General features: G+C 34.1%; 2 protein-coding genes across 3 annotated transcripts in view; one reads left to right on the plus strand and one right to left on the minus strand.

Moving 5' to 3' along the window:
• Positions 1–19,666, minus strand: part of LOC137395104 (tRNA 2'-phosphotransferase 1-like) — a 151,838-nt gene that overhangs the window by 5,506 nt on the left and 126,666 nt on the right. Inside the window, exon 1 of one of the 2 annotated variants that reach the window (XM_068081903.1) lies at positions 1,625–1,688. The exons of the other annotated variant lie outside the window; for it this stretch is intronic. The gene's annotated coding sequence lies outside the window, so the exon portion shown is untranslated. Of the gene's footprint in view, positions 1–1,624; positions 1,689–19,666 lie in introns of those variants that run through there. 2 annotated transcript variants of the gene reach the window in all.
• LOC137395101 (sodium-independent sulfate anion transporter-like) overlaps positions 1–19,666 on the plus strand; it is a 46,432-nt gene that overhangs the window by 617 nt on the left and 26,149 nt on the right. Inside the window, exons 2-3 of the mRNA XM_068081894.1 lie at positions 9,369–9,430; positions 10,155–10,309. Of these exons, the coding sequence (XP_067937995.1) occupies positions 10,165–10,309 (145 nt within the window). The 5' untranslated portion in view covers positions 9,369–9,430; positions 10,155–10,164. The remainder of the gene's footprint in view (positions 1–9,368; positions 9,431–10,154; positions 10,310–19,666) is intronic.

The raw sequence follows: 19,666 nt of genomic DNA on the forward strand, positions 1-19,666 counted from the left end.
ATAAAATGATTTAGATATATTTAGCAGAGCTAGGTTAAATTTTGACGCTGTTAACTTTCTGTTCAATTACTGCTGACTAAGAATTTTTATTGCTGCCTACACAGTTCACGTAAGTGTATATAGCAAAAATTACAAAAAAATTAAGGCTCTTATTATATTTTGGTGCCATTAAACAACAGATCTTCCACTTGTTGTGTCTGCATAGCTACTCCATAAATTTGTTTCCCCGTAGAACTTGAAATTAAATTTTGATAATCTTTGATTTTTAGAAATACACGTATTGTAATAGTGGAATAGTATAATTCGTAATGATATGGGGAGATAGTTTGACTATTTTAGTTTCTCTATTACAAATATTTTTTTCAAATTTGAAGAAATCAACAGCACAAACTCACTAATCTTTTACAAATCAACAGTGATGTCTTTGCCTAACTTTGAATCTATACTTAGTTTATTATATGGATGTCTATGAATTGCAGGTAGTTTTCAATGTATTTGAATGTTACATACAGACTGTCTTATGCTTTGCATGGTATAAAAAAGGAGAGATGCTGTGTTGCTTGAGCCATAAAGTGAAATCTTTTGATGACTATAGATAGGAGGCTTGCTACGAGTTCATAGAATTGTAGCCAGCTCGCAACAAGACAAAGCCTTGCAAATCTGTTTAATTTGATTAGTCTACTGCTGCAGTCAGATATAAAGAATCTTGTAGCATGTGCTCTCAACTGCTGAAGTTGTTGAACGCTAGGCATTTTGTTGTTTATATGAATAAAAGGAATAAGAATTCTGGTTTTTTAAATTTTGGTTTTTGTAAATTAAATTGTTTTTCTTGCCTTTTGTATGTAACTTTGAATTTGGGTTGTTTACCACAAATGAAAAGATTAAACATAGATAGCATCATTACGACAATTCTACTATTTTAATGCTTTGTTTTAAACAAAAATCAATTGCCAAAAACGAAGTTGCGTATGTCTACAATGTTACATCTAGTAAATATTGGAGATATCGACAAACTAAAAAGAAAAATATTAACTTGTTAGAACTCTTGCATGGCTTTTAGAAACCAAACATAGTCATGACCAAAAAGTATTAATTAAAAACCCATCGTTTTGTGACATCATTTGGGTTTTTCTGTTTTACCACCACTCTGCACTACCAGGACCTTACTATCTCTTATATAGTAGGTCGAGAAATCGACCAATCGACCTTAGATCTCATATTGTTCCTCAGAAGATTTTCTATTCTTTGAAACGTTCAACTAAAAGTGAAACCATCACAGCAGTCTCCGGAAGTCTTAAAACTGACTACAATAGCATAGGATAATCTTTTTTGTAGTAGCACAAGCAAATCAGTTTTCATATAAAATAATAATAACATGGTATTAATTAATGACCTAATTATTATATATGATAATGAAATAAAATTTCCACAAAAATACTACCCGACATTAATACATGTATATTAAAAGCCGCACAGTAAAGATATTGATATTTAAAATACACAATGAATCATGGGAACTTGCTCAAATAGATTCAAGCGCCCCAGCCTATCAATGAATTGATCTAAACTTTTGTATCATCAGATTGCTCGAGGACAAAAGGTTATGCTTATCTTTAAAACTCACAGTAGAATCTCTGCCAAATCTTCTTGCATTGACACGACACAAAGTTTATTATCTCAAACCAAATCACCTGCTCAAGCCACATATACACACAATGTAGCACTGCACGGTGAACAAGTACCTGTAGCCCTCAGGTGCAGCCTTCAATTGTGGGCTGATAGTGTCATCTTATATGTCTTGTACTGTCATGCGTGTCACATTGTTGTTAAGAATGCATGTACAGTAAAGCCTCTTTATTTACGGTTCTTCTCTCATGGCTTCAGTTCTCCGCAATGTAAAAAACCGTTTATTAAAACTTATGAAAATAAATAACGATTACAAAAAAAATTGAAATACATAAATCTCTCTCACACCCTGGTCCAGTGAGATCCTTCCACATGCAAATTTGAGCTAGGAGCCGTCGCAGCTCACACTTTCTTGTTAAGTTTTGTGAAATATAAAAGTGCAAAGTGCTTCCGGCACACTTCATCATGCTTCTTAAGCGAACTTGACCCTAAAAATTGTCTAATGAAACTAAAAAAAGGAAAATGCTAATGGTTAATAAAAGAGTGACTTTTAAAATTGGTTTCGATTTTCCGGATTCTTAGTTATCGGTGGAGGCGCCGGTCTGATGAACCGGTGTGAGTGAGGGATTGCTGAACCTCTTGCTAAGTTTTGTAATAAAATGTTTCTAGATGATAAGTGGGGCGGTTTTGGGTAATATACAGCTGCAAAAGCTGGTGGGTTACTCTTTGTTCTTATAGAATGTTTGTTTACTCTAGTCCATATTCTCTATTATATAGAATAATGCCTTCTCCTAAGTGCTCTTCAAATTCAGGTCTAGTATACCGACATGTTTTTTGTTCCCATCTCTAAACGGTATCAGCTGAGGTTGAAATCTTTATTTGCAGCTAGTCTCTGATGCTCATCAGTTTCAGTGCCGGATTTTGGAATAGAAAATATTTAGTCAGTAGTTAGCGTAAACAGTTACCTAAAAATATAGCGGAAGCGGCTGATATCCTTTGACTATTGTTATATATAGACAAATGGTTTCAAATTTGTGGTTTTATGTAAAGCACTTGATGCTAGTAAAGAAAAATAAAATTATTGTTTTTGTATGTTATGTGCTCAAATCTCCTATGGCCCAATCTTTTTTTCAATCTCCAACCATGGCTTTGAATGGATGGACAAGCACAACTGTTGTTATAGTAAAGGCTAGTACCCTGATAGTCTAGTGTACTGTGAGTGATCATCAGGTGTGCCAATAAAGCACAGAGTTATTCTCTGTGCTTTATATGCACAATAATTCTACTCCACAGAATTTAAATCATTGGTGCAATGGTTAGTGTGTTAGTCTTCAAAGCAGATGGTTGTGAGTTCGAATCCTGTGCAGTGGAATCCTTTTCCCAACTTTCAACTGTGTCTTTTGTTGGACAGACACGGTTCTCATTTTAGTAAAGATATACAGAACGCTGACATTTATTCTTAGTGCAATGCCATTTCGTAAGGGTCTATCGGCATGTCTCAAACCTAGAGCTCACTCATCATACAACAGTAATGTATGTTACGGTATGAATGAGGTCTAGGCATACGACCGCCGCTAGACTCGTATGAGACATCCTTGTAGTAACAATAAACAGCATTTTTTATTTATATATAAAAACAATAATTGGTATACATAGTTATGCATACAAGTAAATAAACTAGGAATGACTAAGCTCTCAGGGCTATACAAGTCAATAGAGCAGGAATTCATGAATAGTCAAGTCTTGACAATTACTTATCTTTCTCAATCTTCTTTGGTTATTGGCAGTTTTATGCATCCGCATTCAACAGGCTGATGAATTCAAAAAATACTCTATATATAAAGTATTTTATATATAGAGTAAAAAAATACATGTATATATACATGTACATGCATTTATATATATATATATATATATATATATATATATATATGTATATATGTATATGTAAATATATATGTATATATATATATGTATATATATATATATGTATATATATATGTATATATATATATATATGTATATATATGTATGTATATATAAATTTTTATGTATATAAAAATCTGTTTTTCATTAAATATCAAAATCTATTTTTTACTAGGCCTATATATAAAAATCCATTTTTTATTATATATAAAATGAATTTATATATAGATACACATGTATATAAAACTTGTTTCAGGTTTGTTATATATATATAGGTCCTATATATATATATATATATATATTATATATATATGTTATATATATTATATATATATTATATATATATTATATACATATATAACCAACCTGAAACTGAAATGGGTACCATAATATAAGCGAGTAAGTGTTTCTACTAAAGGCTGTGTTTTACAACGACAGTTACCAAGTTCCAATTATCCAGTTTTTAATATTTAAAATCAGCTTGCACATTCATAAGGATTTGAATAGCTTAAAATTTGTAAAAAACAGTTATCTGTGTTTGTACACTGGCAGTCCGGTCAGCCTTGAGAGATCATCATGTGTAATAAGTATTTGCACAATTATTCCTAAGCACGGCAAATGCCCGAGTGGTGCAAATGGTAGGCGCGCTTGACTGCTACACCAAACACGCCTACCATTTGCATGAATGTATCTGTTTGAATCTCCTGCGATGCAATTTTTCCCAGCATCCAACTGTGGCTGCCGACAGAGGGACACGACTGGTTTTTAAGTAAAAATTAACTATTATATGTATGCAGTCTCGGTAGGCCTATTCTTGCTCGTCAAGATTAGGAGTGTCTATCAAACGTTTAAGAATATTTACTATTGATCTATTATTATAACAATTCCTCTAAATAACACTGTGTGTACAAAATATTAATTTCTGATAATGTGCTCATTTGGGATTAATAACTAATATTCAAATGGCCTAGATTGTATTCGTAGATGTGTTGTTCGAAGGTCTCTAGTGTTTATGAAAACTAGAGTGTGGTTCACTGTCCAGTGTCGAGTATGCTACATCCTAAAGTAGCATGATTCACATCGTATGGAAATATAATTTAAGAACTCTCATTCTTCAGAGGCTGGAAAGTAGCGCTCACATGTAAATGTTCATTCTTTGTAAAGAGAGGAAATGAGAACCGTATGCACCGAAGTGTACCTGAAATGCTTTTTTGAGCCGTTTAAGTATTTTTTATCGGTCGTCATCTCAGATAACTCTTGTTTGGCGAGACATTTCTGCGTGGATGAGCGAGTATTTTATGCTATATGACCACAGCGTTCACATGAATCACCGATGACATCGGAGCTTTTGTTTGTTCCTACATCTATTGCTAACAATAGGTGAACCGACCTTTGTTATTAATGGCAGACTGGTGCTTCACTGGCTAGTAAGGTGATTGTACTTATTATTTCAATTTTATATATCAGTTTTTGTCTTATGGTCTAATTCGCTTCAAATGGCATTGACTGGTGTAAACATAGTTAGTATCTAGCATAATATGAGCTCTTCTTAGAATAATTTTTCTTAATCTACCGTAAAACCTCTATTAGAACGCCATGGCGCTCTATTGGCACTTCCCTATAGTGGAGCATAATTGGAGGTGGCGTTGAAATAGAGGGTGGCGTTGTACTTTTCAAATCGCTTGTCATTATGTTGGAAAAGTAAATTTAACCCTTTTACAGGCGAAGCGTATGTCACCCATATTTTGCAATCTCCTTCGTTGGAGCGACCTTAACTTTGTTGGATGTAAGAAATTTGCTAACTTACCTCAAACTTATCGTAGATCTCTAAGTTAATATTGGGATGCTGAGTAATGTCTCTACCCGTTGATATCTATTACTCGCAATTAACCTATGTTGATCTTATAGCATGCGTTGTAATGTTTTGGAGCTTTCAATTTTTAATTTTGTTCTAAATTAGAAGGCATATATTTATTTTATAACAATATTTAACAATGTTGCATGAAAGCTCATTGCACTCACTGATATGTTTGCTACAGTTTGCAGCTAAAACTAGATTTTCATGTGAAATAGAAGGGTAGTTATGAGTGTTGATTCGTTGTAAGCTTTATACAACCAAAATGATAGTATCGAATAATATGCTATAAATCTGCAAATTTATAACTTGTATAATAATAATAATCTATCAAATACTACAAATATACCCTATTCAAGAATAAGTAACATAAACAAACCATAATTATAATACATGCATAAACAGAAATTAACATTTTTGAAACACAAATATTTGCATTGTTTGCTCGGCCTGTTGCGTTTTGATTGTTGCTTTAGTTTTGAACCATTTCGACATCTTCTAGCTATTCAATACCTTCTACAGTGTCTTTGACCTCAGCTCCTTTTCTGCGCTGATGAGCTAATCGATATTAGCATCCAAGCAATTTTTAGCAGAGCAAAATTCTTACGGGTTGCCATTTAAAATACACTTATTGGGCAAATAAAGAAAAACCATGTGTAATCTTGGACATGCGTGTTAAGCAGAAGTCGTAGTCAGAATACTAGTACAAATTTTCTCGTAAATAGTAAACGGTATTCCACATATGGTGAAGGGTCAAGACCACGGTGAACAAAGAACTACTATTAGCCTGATACAGTTATTTATAATTGCAATGGTGTTGCTTTCAAAGTTTTAGCGAAAAACCGTAAAGTATTGGAGTTAAAAATGGACTTTGATACGAACTGTAACAACAAAATAATTAATTGTTGTTGATGTAACCGAGTCATTATTGGTACCATTAAACAACTTTTTACTGATCACTTGTAAGTTCGTAAAGATAAAAGAATGTCAAAGTGGCGCTCAAACGGAGTGGCGTTCAATTAAAGGGTGGCGCTCTATTTTTTAACCTTTTTCTTATAGTAGCTCTCAAATAGAGGTGCCTGTCAAATAGAGGTGCTATTCAAATAGAAGTGCCATTCAAATAGAGGTTTTGCGGTATGTTTTGAAAGTGTCAACAGCCTTTTTTAATGAGGTTTGAATTTTTACTTACTTAAAAAGCGCATTTTTATTGCTATTTTTGCTAAAGAATTTTTGCAATTTTGGTAAGTATTTTTTTACCCAGTTGTACCCTCTTTAAAGTTAACATCGACACTCAAGACTTTAAACAAATAATGGCCTTTTTGTCGGCAATAGTAGAGCCAAAAAGACACAAAACCCACAATAACAAAAAGCTTTGGAAATTTAAAAAAATTGGTTCACCGGGCTTACTATTGTCCGGGAAGCATTTCATCACATAAGAAAAGTTGGCTTGTCTCTGGTACAAGCGCTCAAAACATTACCAACTCAGGGTATCGCCAGCTGAGCTTTACGTGACTATCGCCGGTCAAGCGGCGTAATGTGTAAACATTACGTAAAACGTGCAGTTGCTCATTCTAATTGGTACCGTACAGCCCTTTATGTTAACATCAGTAACTTTCCATCTCTTGTTGTTGGAAGAATTCTATGTCATTGTACTGGAATACACGTCCATCCCGTAGTTGTATTGAGCTGGGTACTGATGTTTGCAGGGCTCGGGAATGCCTGGTATTTGCTGCAAGTGCACATTTTGGAACTGTTATTTGAAAGGCTTCATGGCTTGTATTTCAATATTATGAGGGATTTGAGTGTATATTATATTCACGCTTTGCTAGCCTCCTTTTGAATCCTTTTGATGACGATGTGTCTCCATTATTTCGTTCACTGTCCAGTTTACAAGAATGAAAAGTGTTATAGCTCATCATGTCGAACCATGCCTACTAAGCTGTATGTGGTCAATGATAGAATCCTACATGTTCATCATCTGTAAATTATTTTAGAAAAATACTTTTTTCTTAGCCGGTGCTGTTTGTTGTAAAGATAAACTTGCATAAAATGTTAGTAGATTTTATGATAAAGTATCGGTATTTTTAACATTTTCTATTGCTTCTGATGTTTGAGGTGATCTTGCAGCCAATATGTTTTGAGATTAAAATCGCAAAACTTGATCGCGATTCAAACGCTCAGAAGAAAATACATTCCGAAATCATATGACTAGTTGCTCGGCTGCTTGGCTCTCTTGTTATTGATACCTGCTATTGTGTTTAACTTGTAGTGTTACATATCTCTATTCTGTCAGTCTTTTTCCAACTATAAATGCCATAATCACACTTTTGCTCAATCTGAGTGGTTTAACCACGATCAAGTTTTATCGATTTTAATCTTGAAACATCCTGACAGTCAGATGACTTCAAACATCAAAAACAATCGCAAATGATAGAAAAATACTTTCTCATAAAACTTTCTCAAACGTCAAAAACAATATCAAGTCATAAAAATACCGATACTTTCTGATAAAATCAACTGAAATTTTGTGTAAGTTCATCCTGAACAACACCACCGCTGGCTATCAGTTGTATGACATTTATTCGCCGAAGGAAAAGTTTTGACTCAGAGGTCCGACACCTTTGGAATATCTTTAGTTCCGCGATGGTGGAATGCTTTCAATGGACTGGAACGGAACCAGATGATGCATGTAATGATCTCGCACCATATGTTGTTAGGAGTTGGTCAAGAAGAGCTCTCCTGCAATATTATTAGAGAGTTCGACTAACTAAACACGCATTGTCCACACTTTTTCTTTTATCAAAAACCAACATTTTATGTATCCTTTCAGCTAGTTTTTGCAACTATTCACTTACCTCTGTGTAGCTTTCTAATACGGTAGTAGTTTTCTGTAAATATGTGCACATTCTAATTGTTTCTTCATCAAACACTTACATGTAAATAAAAAAGTATCAGTTGATTTTTACATAATCCAAGTTTCACATGACTTTACATGACACAGTTCCTTAACTTTCTGTTAAGTTTAATGGTTTTGGGATGACAACTCCTAATGAACATAGAACCTTGCAGGGGGATGAACACTGTAGTTACTCACATAAACAATCCAGCCACACTTTTAGTGTCAGATGATTTTAGCAAATATTTCATTAATAAGGTGTTTTAGGTTTATGTTTGTTGATAAACATATTGCATTTTAATATAAGCTATTGTAATACATGTACATTATATTGCTTTTTAACAAGTAATGAGTTCTAAGCACCAAAAAAGTTTTAATAAAAGAAATTCATTATTTTTTATTTAAAAAAATGCTTATATAGTATGCTGTCTGTACCGAAAGTCATAAATTAGTCAATTAAAAAAAAAACTCTATAGAGAGTGGATAAAGTCAACAATTCTCCACTGAGTGTTTAGAATCATGATAAGTTTTCAAAAAACTGGCTATACCCTGACCTGACCTTCACCTCCTTCGGTGTAATCAACTCTAAATTTAGTACTCTCGCAATTATCATCTCAACCTTCCAAAATCTTAACCTACAATAGTTTTGCCAAGGTCTGTGTGACCACTAGTAGACAGTTGTAAAGAATTTAGCCTCTCTAACTGCTGATGTTGTAAATGGTGGCAGATATTCTATCCTTGAGTGTGGTGTGTGAGAGAGAAACTGCATAATCATTGCTGCATCATCAGGCCTAAATGTGTCGCATTGCCACCTGGCCTCACCATGTTCAAGCAATGAGCTTGAAAATATATCATTTAAGATAAATATTTGTTAATCTGTGAGCCATGCAATAGTTATAAGTACTTCAGCCGATGTACTTGTTGTTTGGGTCATATTCTCGAACATTTGCACACGCTTGTCGGCTTGTTTACTTGCATGGAGAAGCTTCGCTATTCAATCCAATGTGTCAATTGAGCAAGTGTTCTTTTGCTGCAAACTTGCTTATCTGTTGTTTATAATTTTAGACCTTTCGTCTGAGAAAAGAGTGGTTCAAAAGAAAAAGGACCTCGTTGTGACATTTTTGAAGGTAAGTGTTGACTTTCGTGAGATGGAGACCAACAAAATGAATACCAGTTATGATCACTCTGTTTAAAAATTTTCTTTTGATTAACGTTTATGCTGCCTGTATATTAACCAACTAAATCATGAGTTCAAGGTCATTTTCGGTAATCTCATTTTATTTTCAGTAGTACCCTGGCCATCATGTACGCCGTGAGAGATTGCCATATGTAATAGCTATGTGCACAATTATTCATAGGCGTGTAAAGGTGGTTGAGGGGTGCAGTTGGTAGTGTACCTGGCTGCAAAGCTGAGTATCCCAGTTCGATTCCCGTGGATGCATTATTTTTTTGTAACACTAGTATCGCTAAAAACAGGTGAACTCAATTCCTGCTATAGTAAATCTTAGCGCTGAAACTATTCACAGCACTAACTGGAATTTTATGGTAGTTTCTGAAATGTAAAAAGTGTGCTCATTAATAACATAATTAGCCAATAAGATGCGAGCAGTTCAAAAGTGTTTGGAACAGCCATCAACATGTTGTACGAAAGTTCAATTCACCGGAACATGAATCTGTTCCTTGGTCCGCATCTCTCTGAGCTGAATAACTACTCTACATAGCAGATTAAGCTTGTTCCTACATTTAACTACAAGCAATCTTTTTAGAAAATAGTTGTTTTTGAAATGCATTTTAACAGGTTCCCTTCAATCATTAACAAAATTCTGTAGCTGCGGTAATTATGTGTTGCAGAAAAAGCAAGATGGCCGCTGGATTAGAGCTGGCAGTGGATGCAGTTCAGCCGGATGTTCCACTGTGCATTAACGAAGAAAGAGAAACATCAGAGAGTGACTCCGACACTCCTGCTCGATGTTCCTGCAATACATGCACTCACTGCCCTGATTCTGGTACATACACTACTATTGGCTAAAGATATTTGTCCTTCTGCTGTCGTCGGCTAATTCCTGGGTTTTCCGTGAACAGTTTAGGACGCATCTTTATAGTTACTGCTTTAATCCTTGGCACATGGATGCATTTGATGTCTTCAATAAATAGTAATTATGTCATGGGCTTCATTTGACCCTCATTTGACCCCAAAAGCTCATGTCCTTCGTAATATTAATTATACTAAGTATCGCTAGACCAAAATTCAATAAAGTATCATTCACCATAGCTATGAAAGTTGTATTTTATTCCAAAAACATTTAAAACTGAATTTTATGAAACGTGCAAAATAAAAAGTCAATGCTTGGCACATGCTGAACGGATTTGCAAGTCAACCATGAGTTTTGCTCAATCATTGTGCCAAGCTAGGCTTTTGTGTAAGCTATCTTGTTCTGTAATAGGAATAGACAGGGCAGAGCAAATATGCATGCCACGTAATTCAACGTCACGCTATGACATGAACAATGCTGTTACGGTGACTATATTACGGGTTAATACAAGCTTACTGCTATCCAATCAATACTGGCTAATTAGTGGCAGCATGATCGGCACAGCATAGGCGTTCAATGTATATCCATGCTTTAAATGGGTTTGAAGTTGCTTCCCCTCTGAACCATAGAAACAGTAAAATCAGAACGCATTGGATGTCATTTTGCTGTGTTAAATTTGTGTGAAGGCATTCACTGTGAGACTACTTCTACATCATGGAAACGTTTACTGCTGATGGAGCCAAATCGATAATATTCTCCCCAGTGGAGGTAAAGAAATTTAAGCTCACAAACATGCATGTCTCCGCAACGAAAACGTTCTACTGCTACTCTACCACTCTACTACTGTTTCTGTGTTTTTGCCTTAACACTAATACTTATATTCCATAGATGTGTTGCTCATACAACGATGGCAGCGTTATTACTCCTTGTTTAGATCTTAAAATTTGCTACACATGAATTGAAAAGTGACCATGGCCTGGAAGCGAGTCTACCAAGTTTGGTCTTGAAGAATACATGGTTTTTTTCAAATTCGTCGCCTATTCGCAGCTTCTGATAAGCAATCGTACATGTTCTTTGAACAACCGTAAAATATGAGATATGAAATCAAATTTTTTAGTTTTTGCCGTTCTAGCAACCATTCAAAAGAGGCTGTTTTATCATATGTCGGCATAGTTAGTCAAACATGTCTAACCAACATTATAAGACTCATTCAGTAAACAGGCCATAAACACCCGTCTGATAAGGCAAAACGCAAGCCGGTGCGTACCGTAATTCATAAACTAACAAATCACACACTAGTTTGATTACTCTTATCTGTTTGCCCCTTTTGTTTGCTGTTTTAATAACTTTGATCAAATTGAAAGGGGGGAAGAAATAGCGTGAACAGAAATGGTCTAGATATGAACAATGCCCGATATGAACGCGTTTGCCCTACGTCATGCTATGATATTTCATATGACCGCATGACAATCCTAAAATAGACATAGGTTCATTGTACAGGATGTCATAATCAACCCTATAGCAATGATGAAATCAGGGAGCGGTGGTACTAAAAGCACTCAAACTAGGATGTCTATTATAAAGTCAAGCATGGAACCACCACGACAGCGCTGTCTTCTCTTCAATGAATAATTATTATTGCTGTAGTTATAATATTTCAGCCACAAAGTAATTATTGTCAGCTCTTTGTCTGTATTGAAACCGATTTATAGTGGTTTGTTTCTAGGAAATCACAAGTGGGTAGAAAATAGTTATCAGCCTTGCCTTGAAGTGGTTGGCATGTGCTCAAGCAGTTTTAAACAAACCTCTTGCTTGAGGTTATAACTAGTGGTATATTGCACCTCATGCACTTTGGAGTTTCGACTGACCTTATTTGACCTTATTTAACAAAATTAAGCTATTTTACGTTTTCAATCTTGTCATGATGTGGTTGGTTTTTCGATTTAATTTTGTTATTGGTCTTCAGTTTATTTCTAAGTTCAGCTTAAAGTTACGCTTATTTCTTAATTTTAAATTTCCCTTTCAGTTGACATTCACTGATCATTCTTGATTATCATAGACCATAAACTCTATATCCTCCACACTCACGTCTATAGTATATATGTATAATAATAATTGTTTTAAAAATTTATGTAGATAACTGTTTGTATTTCATATTTAAATTCATTTGACTGCTTATATTACTTTATCCTTACAATCTGACACAATTTAATGTTTATATTGTCTCCATAGCAACGGCGATGGTAAGTTTGTTTATGCTAACAACAACTGGCTGATAATCATGATAGAGAATATGATGCTAGAGTTAGAGATGGATTAGGAATGCCTTGTTTGGCATGTGATTTACTCCCTGTGATTCTCTCCTCGCCCATTTTATTAGGCTACTAGCACTCCCCCACTCTGTCTCACTAATGTTGCAACTTGATTCACTGCTAAATCAACATTGTTGCGCTATCGGAATCCTATTGGCTCAGACCTCTAGATTTATCATGAAGTGATTATGTAACAAGAATGCCACTGCTGATGTAGCAATCCAGGGCAGGGAAAAATACTCTAGAATGATTATTTATTATTATATAACTGTCTATAAAGGCCTAACAACAAACATTACGAAATGTTAGCAATAGTCATAAAACAAGCATGATCAAAATCTGCTGTCTTTGGTAATTATATATGTCAATATTTATTATTCCATTTATAATATAAACTGTACAATTGCTAATATTGCTTTTTTTGATGAACCCACACACAGTTTAGTAGATTTTATGGAAAATTATCGGTGCATTTCCATCATTTTCAATTTTTTTCGATGTTTGAGGTGGTCTGACTGTCAGGATGTTTCTAGATTAAAATCAACAAAACTAGATCGCAGTTAAAACACGCAGCAGAAAAATACATGCAAAATGACATCACTCGTTGCTATAGTTGATATCGGCTATTGCGTTCAAGTTGCAGTGGTATGCGTCTCTATTCTGTTGGTCTCTTTGTAACTATTATAGATGTCATATTTGTACTTTCACTTTACATGAGCGTAATATAATAATAATAATAATAACAATAGCTAGTAGCATCATTTTGCATTTATTTTTCTTCTGAGTGTTTTAACTGCGATCTAGTTTTGTCGATTTTAATCTAGAAACATCCTGACAGTCAGATCACCTCAAATATAAAAAACAATCACAAATGATAAAATTGCTGATACTTTTTGATAAAATCCACTAAAGTTTTCTGTAAGCCCAACTTTAAGGAAGTATATTGTCTTAGAAAACCGGTATACCGCTAGAAATAAATACTTTGGTTCCTGCAATACGAAGGCTGTTGAGTTGAGAAACAACTCTTGCCAAAGAAAGTCTTTACAATATGGTTGTTAATGAAATGACTTTTGTAGTTTCTTGAATCTATATTTGAAAGAGTCAAATTTCTATGTGTTCATTATTTTCTTGTTACATTTTCACCCTCGAGCTACTAGAGGCATCATTTCAAACAATGGTGGACAATAAGTAACGTTATTATCTGGGAATCCCGAGTGAGACAAGCGGTGTAACATCTCGTGATCTTTCTAAGACAGTTTCATATCTTTTTTCATCTCAGATATCAAAATGACAATCATATAGAGTTTTATTTCTCTCTGTGAAACACGACCGCGGGCTCTTGCGGCAGACTAATGCAATTGTTTTACAGACAGTTGTCAGCCAGTAATTCTTTTTTGTGTAAAAAATCTTTTATTAGTTCGGCTTACAAGCGAGGCGAGATTATTGTTCTATTGTACTTTTTGATGGCGAGTTTCTGTTGTTTAGTTTTGTTAATGAAAATGGGCTGAGAGCTGATGGGCCCATCACGCCTTCTACTTTGTAAACAGCCGCTTGCGACACAACCGTATGATGAAATGTTATGACAGCTTTGGTTTCTCGTTAAGTTTAGGGGACGCAGTCAGATCCGGGCAGGTGTAAATGTTTACTAAGACCTCCGGAATAATATTTTTGCTGTTCACAGACAGTTCATTTTCGAGTCTAGCACACGGATGGCCAGATAATTTTAGGGATGATCTATGGTAAAAATAGCCGATGATTTGAAGATTCACTGAGCCAAATTGGCAACTTTGTATTTGTAGATATTGATATCTCTATACATGCATGATTTTCCATAAAAAATTATCAATTATCATACTAAATAAAATAGTTTTAATAAAAACAGCAAAAAAATATGAGATTTTTTATAAGTTAAATCATAGACCTTTGGCTAAAATTTAAAAAAATAATGGTAGAAAGATTAAAAAGAAGTTTAAATTAGGATTTTAAAAATTGCATAAAATATTGAAAAGATCCACAATATAACCCTGGGTGGTCCAGCGTTTACTTCTAAGACTTCACGGTGTGCCGAGGACCACCAGCAAACTTTTGATCTAAGGAGCTATAAATAAAGTATATGTATAATTACACAAGTCCTCCCAATTAACTCATATTCAAATAGTGTTTCAAGTAGGGCCTATGGTCACTCACAAAATCTTTTAATGCAAAAAATAAATGCAAGACTACAAAGATTTGTTGATATTGTGAAGGAAGCTTTTTTATGACATTTAGTTGTCAGAAAAAAGGGTATAAGAGGAGTTATCTTTTGGCTTTTAACGAAGCCATATATGTCGGCTTGCTATAGATTTATATAAAATTTAATAAATACATATTGATATTAAATATACTTGAGTATTTGAAATTAAATATAGGGTAATATATTAATAATTTATATTTTATTTAATTGTAGTTTAAAACCGAAACTTTAAAATACTGATACGCGTGAAATTTATATAGCTACAGGCGAACAACTTCTGCATACAAATATAATCTCTTTCAGGATTTACAAGATTTGTAAAATCAACATACATCGGAGAAGTATTCTAATAGTAATGTACTGTAATTCATATAACTTATACCGTAGCTCAGGAATCCACTATTAGCTCCGCAATAAATACTGCAGGTAATCATTACACTTGTTATTATTAATAATACGTAAGATTATGTGAAAAATTAAATGTGAAAAGACTAAGTTATAGGTAAGAAGATTAATTAATTTATTAACAACATAACATAAAAAAAATATTTTATTGTTTTTTTAACTTTTGGAGACACGTGAGGGAAGGTAGAAGTAGAGCTAGAGAGAAGTTTAAATAAAATTCTATATATTTAATTTAATATTCTTTGCTTTTTCTTTTTGGTTTTCAGCAGTCATTCTCATTTAACTTATAAAACTGCATTTTTATTAAGTTCAAGCGTTGTGTCTTAAACATCCTTTGAGCGTAGAATCAAATATTTGCTCCTACTTTTCATCGTATGATATAAGAATCGTATGTTGGGGTTATCGTAAGAATCATCTGTTGGGGGTGGTTATAAGAATCGTATGCTGGAGTGGTCGTAAGAATCGTATGTTGGGGTTGTCGTAAGAATCATCTGTTGGGAGGTCATAAGAATCGTATGCTGGGGTGGTCGTAAGAATTGTCTTTTGGGGTGGTCATAAGAATCGTATGGGGGGTGGTCGTAAGAATCATATGTTGGGGTGGTCGTAAGTAGAGTTTTGACCGCGTCTGCCTCTTCAGATAACAAAACTATCGACTTGATTTTTGAGGTTTTCTTTATTGGTAAAACATGCTAATATGTTTGTGTGTTTTAGTAAGTTTACAGCTAAGTTTCTAATGGCAGGCTGTACATCATGATGAAATCATCATAACTGACAATAAAAGTCACTAGAGGAAATCTGCATTAAAATCACTTGAGCTGAAAACTGCTAGCAACCATGAGCAATGCTCTCGCATATTATCAGCTTGTGAACCTGATTTAGTCTTAACCTTTTAATCAAATATAATTTGTCAATTATTGTTCGTGTGACACACTCTGATCATAGAGACATTGATACTGTTCTATAATTGTGTCTTTATATTTGTTCTAAAAGTATATAAGTAAGGAAACAGTTTGGTTCTTAGGATGGTTACGCATTATTTACTGAGCAAAGCTTGACGATTGCTTTAACAGTGATTACAATTTAAATTTTTGGAACATTTTAAGCATTTGTAGGTTGACCTTTGAACTACGTGCGTTTCTAAAAGCTGCCTGCTTATCAACAGCATATATACAGATCTGTATGTTTTCATTCTATTTATAAACCCAGACATGACTCATCAGCAAACACTTGCTGTGTTATCTAATGGTGTCCGGTACTAGCAGCTGCAATATTATTACTATAAACATGCATGTGTATATTGAAAGTGTGTGAATGCAGGAAGTCACAAAGCGCACACAAATGTGCAGGAGAATGCGATACCCCACATATATATATAATTCCAATAAAAGCTGACAAGGTTTTAATGGCTAAGATTTTAATTGGAGTGTGGCACTCCAGTCATCAACAGACTTTTTAGCAGTTTTAACTATCACGAGGTAGCACTGTCCTAGAGCAGTATTATCATGAGTTAATATTATCTACAGCAAGGATGGTCAAAGGATTTTGGCCAGGATCCACTACAGTCAAATCTGTCAAATTAAAGATCCACAACGAGTTGAAGATATGCGTTTTTCTTTTTGACAAAACAAAAGCATGCAATTATTTGTGTATATCTTAAAACAAGACCTCAAATACAGTTTTTAAAAAATTTATTTGTATACATAATTGTATTAAAAAACAGTAAATGAATGTGCTGTAATAAATATGTCTGATATCAGTAAGAAAAATAATGAGTGGGCTTTGACTTCACAATACTATTAAACGCGGTATCCTGCTACATACAGCAACTTTTACAAGCTCATGAAAATGAGTATTTGTAAGTTGTGTTCCAAGATTGTTTTTCACAAAGTTCAGGGCTAAAAATAAAGATTCACAAAGGTAAGTGGAGGCAAAGCAAGTAAGTAGTCTTCCAGCTAGACTTGTAGTTATTGCGTACTTTTTCAAGCTTACTGGTGATGACCAAATGAATGACCAGAAAAATTTTCAAAAGATTCTGAAATCAAATTTTAAGGTAAATATTTGTAAAAAAAATTTTACCACCAACTTTATAGATCCACAAAAAAGGCTAGAAAGATCTAGATCCACTATTTGGCCATAGCTGATCTGCAGCTAGTTCTCTCATCATGTAGTGCTATCATGAGCTATCATGAGACAGCATTGTCATGAGGCAGCACCATGCCAGTAACTTATTGTACATGTATATTACCTAGTTTGTTCATAGAACCTTCCGTAATCCGTCATTTTTAACAAAGAAATTTTCTGCCCTTTGGGAAGAGTGTGATTTCGGAACGTTTCTTGTGCGTCACATGGCGGTTCTATCAAAAGTTATAATCGGTGTCAATTAAATACAATTAGGACCTCATTCTTCGTGATCGATATTTTTGTTAAAGGGAGTATACAAATAACGCCATTATAACATTAAGTTACAGTCAAAATGTTTGATCATTTTTATATTCATGTTACATTGACTATTAGTGTCGCTTCTCATTTTATATAAGCAGCATCGTTGGCACTCGTTAGACCCACTGTTTATGGGAACAGATGTTCACTTGTATAACATCAGTGTTTGAGTATTAAATACATATGCGACGACTCGTATTTCACGTCTGTATTTAATCTGTTTATTCTGTCACATCTGATTTAAGTAACATCTCATCATAAATGTCTAACTTCTTAACATACATAAAAACGATAACAGCTTGATTAAGTAATGGCATCTGTAACCTTTGACCTTTAGGCAAGACTACCACCTTTTCCTTATGGTAGTCCATACTGTCATGTGATATAAAAATGTTGTTTGTCTTTTATCACCAAAGTTCTAGTCATTGTTTCACATTTGTACACATCTCAGCCATTCTTGACTGCACAATGTAATGCAATGCCTTGAACTTCGTAAGAATTCTATGGTTACAATTGGGCATTCACTGCGTAGGCTGTCTTTATTATCCGTGACAAAGATTGAATAATAACAAACTAATATGTGTATAATATATATTTATTATGTATACTGATGAAGAAAAAGGTTGAAATTCACCCGAAGAGAGTGCTCAATATCAAAATAGAGAATTTATATAAAATATATTAAGAACTGAAAACTTTAAAAACTGTTTACTACTTTAAGTTTCATGGTTGTTACTATTCATCAGGTAAAACTAAAATTTGTAGTTCTACCTGATGAATGGTAACAACCATGAAACTTTAAGTAGTAAACAGTTTTTAGAGTTTTCAGTTCTTAATATTTTATATATTTATTATATATGTTTACATATATATGTATATCATTTTTTATTATATATATGTAACTGACAGCAGCTGAAAGTTAAGTACAAACCCCAACAAGCCCTGATGTTTTTGCCACCAAACTGTTTCCATTGAAGTAGCCATTGTCATGATTCATCATTTGCTCCAAGTTTCAACTTGATCGCATAATTACTAAAAACTCCTATGAATAGCTCTATTAATCTGATATCTTGATTGGTTAATTATGGCTATTACAAAACCTACTTTAGGATATTATTACAGCAGTGCAAATACGATCTGTAATTGGCAGTATAGAGGGCGCTGTGAACTTTAAAGTAGAGGCAGCGTAGAGGGCGCTGTGAACTTTAAAGTAGAGGCAGTATAGAGGGCGCTGTGAACTTTAAGGCAGAAACATTGCTGAAACCATAACTGTCACGTACAACTTTTATCGCAGTTTCTAGGTAAATCAGACACGCTGATTCCGATTTTGTACTCAAAATAAAGATTGGTCCACTAACCTTCAAAGTCAATAAAGCTTTTTTAAAGTGTTTCAATATCCGCCTCGAAAACAACACATTCGGCGTTACAAGCTCCGCCCATAAATATGTGACAAAACCTAGCTTTTTCAGGAACGGAAGTTAGGGATGTTTAGTCCGATTTAGAATGATAGAGATAGGTGTCTTAAAACCCATTATTATCTAAATCCAGCCTGTAAAATAATCTCAGTCTTTTATGAAAGGTATGTAAACTATTTAAAATTGCATGTAGCTCGTTACATGATGTTTAAATAGGCTGAACGCCGAGAAAAATGAGCTCAAAAAGCGCGGTTTTATCACAAGCTAGCGTTGTTATCGCGCTTTTTTGAGCTCATTTGTAAATATGCAATGTTAAATAGCTTATCTACCTTTCAGAAAAGACTGAGATTATTTTTAAGGCTGAATTTAGATAATAATGGATTTTAAAACACCTATCTCTATTATTCCAAATCGGTCGAAACATCCCTACGTAACATCTGTTCCTAAAAAGCTAGGTTACGTCACATATTTATGGGCGGAGCTTGTTGTGCCGATCCTGTTGTTTCCGAGACCGATATTAAAACAC

This window comes from Watersipora subatra, chromosome 4, assembly GCF_963576615.1.
Source record: "Watersipora subatra chromosome 4, tzWatSuba1.1, whole genome shotgun sequence".
Lineage (NCBI taxonomy): Eukaryota > Metazoa > Bryozoa > Gymnolaemata > Cheilostomatida > Watersiporidae > Watersipora > Watersipora subatra.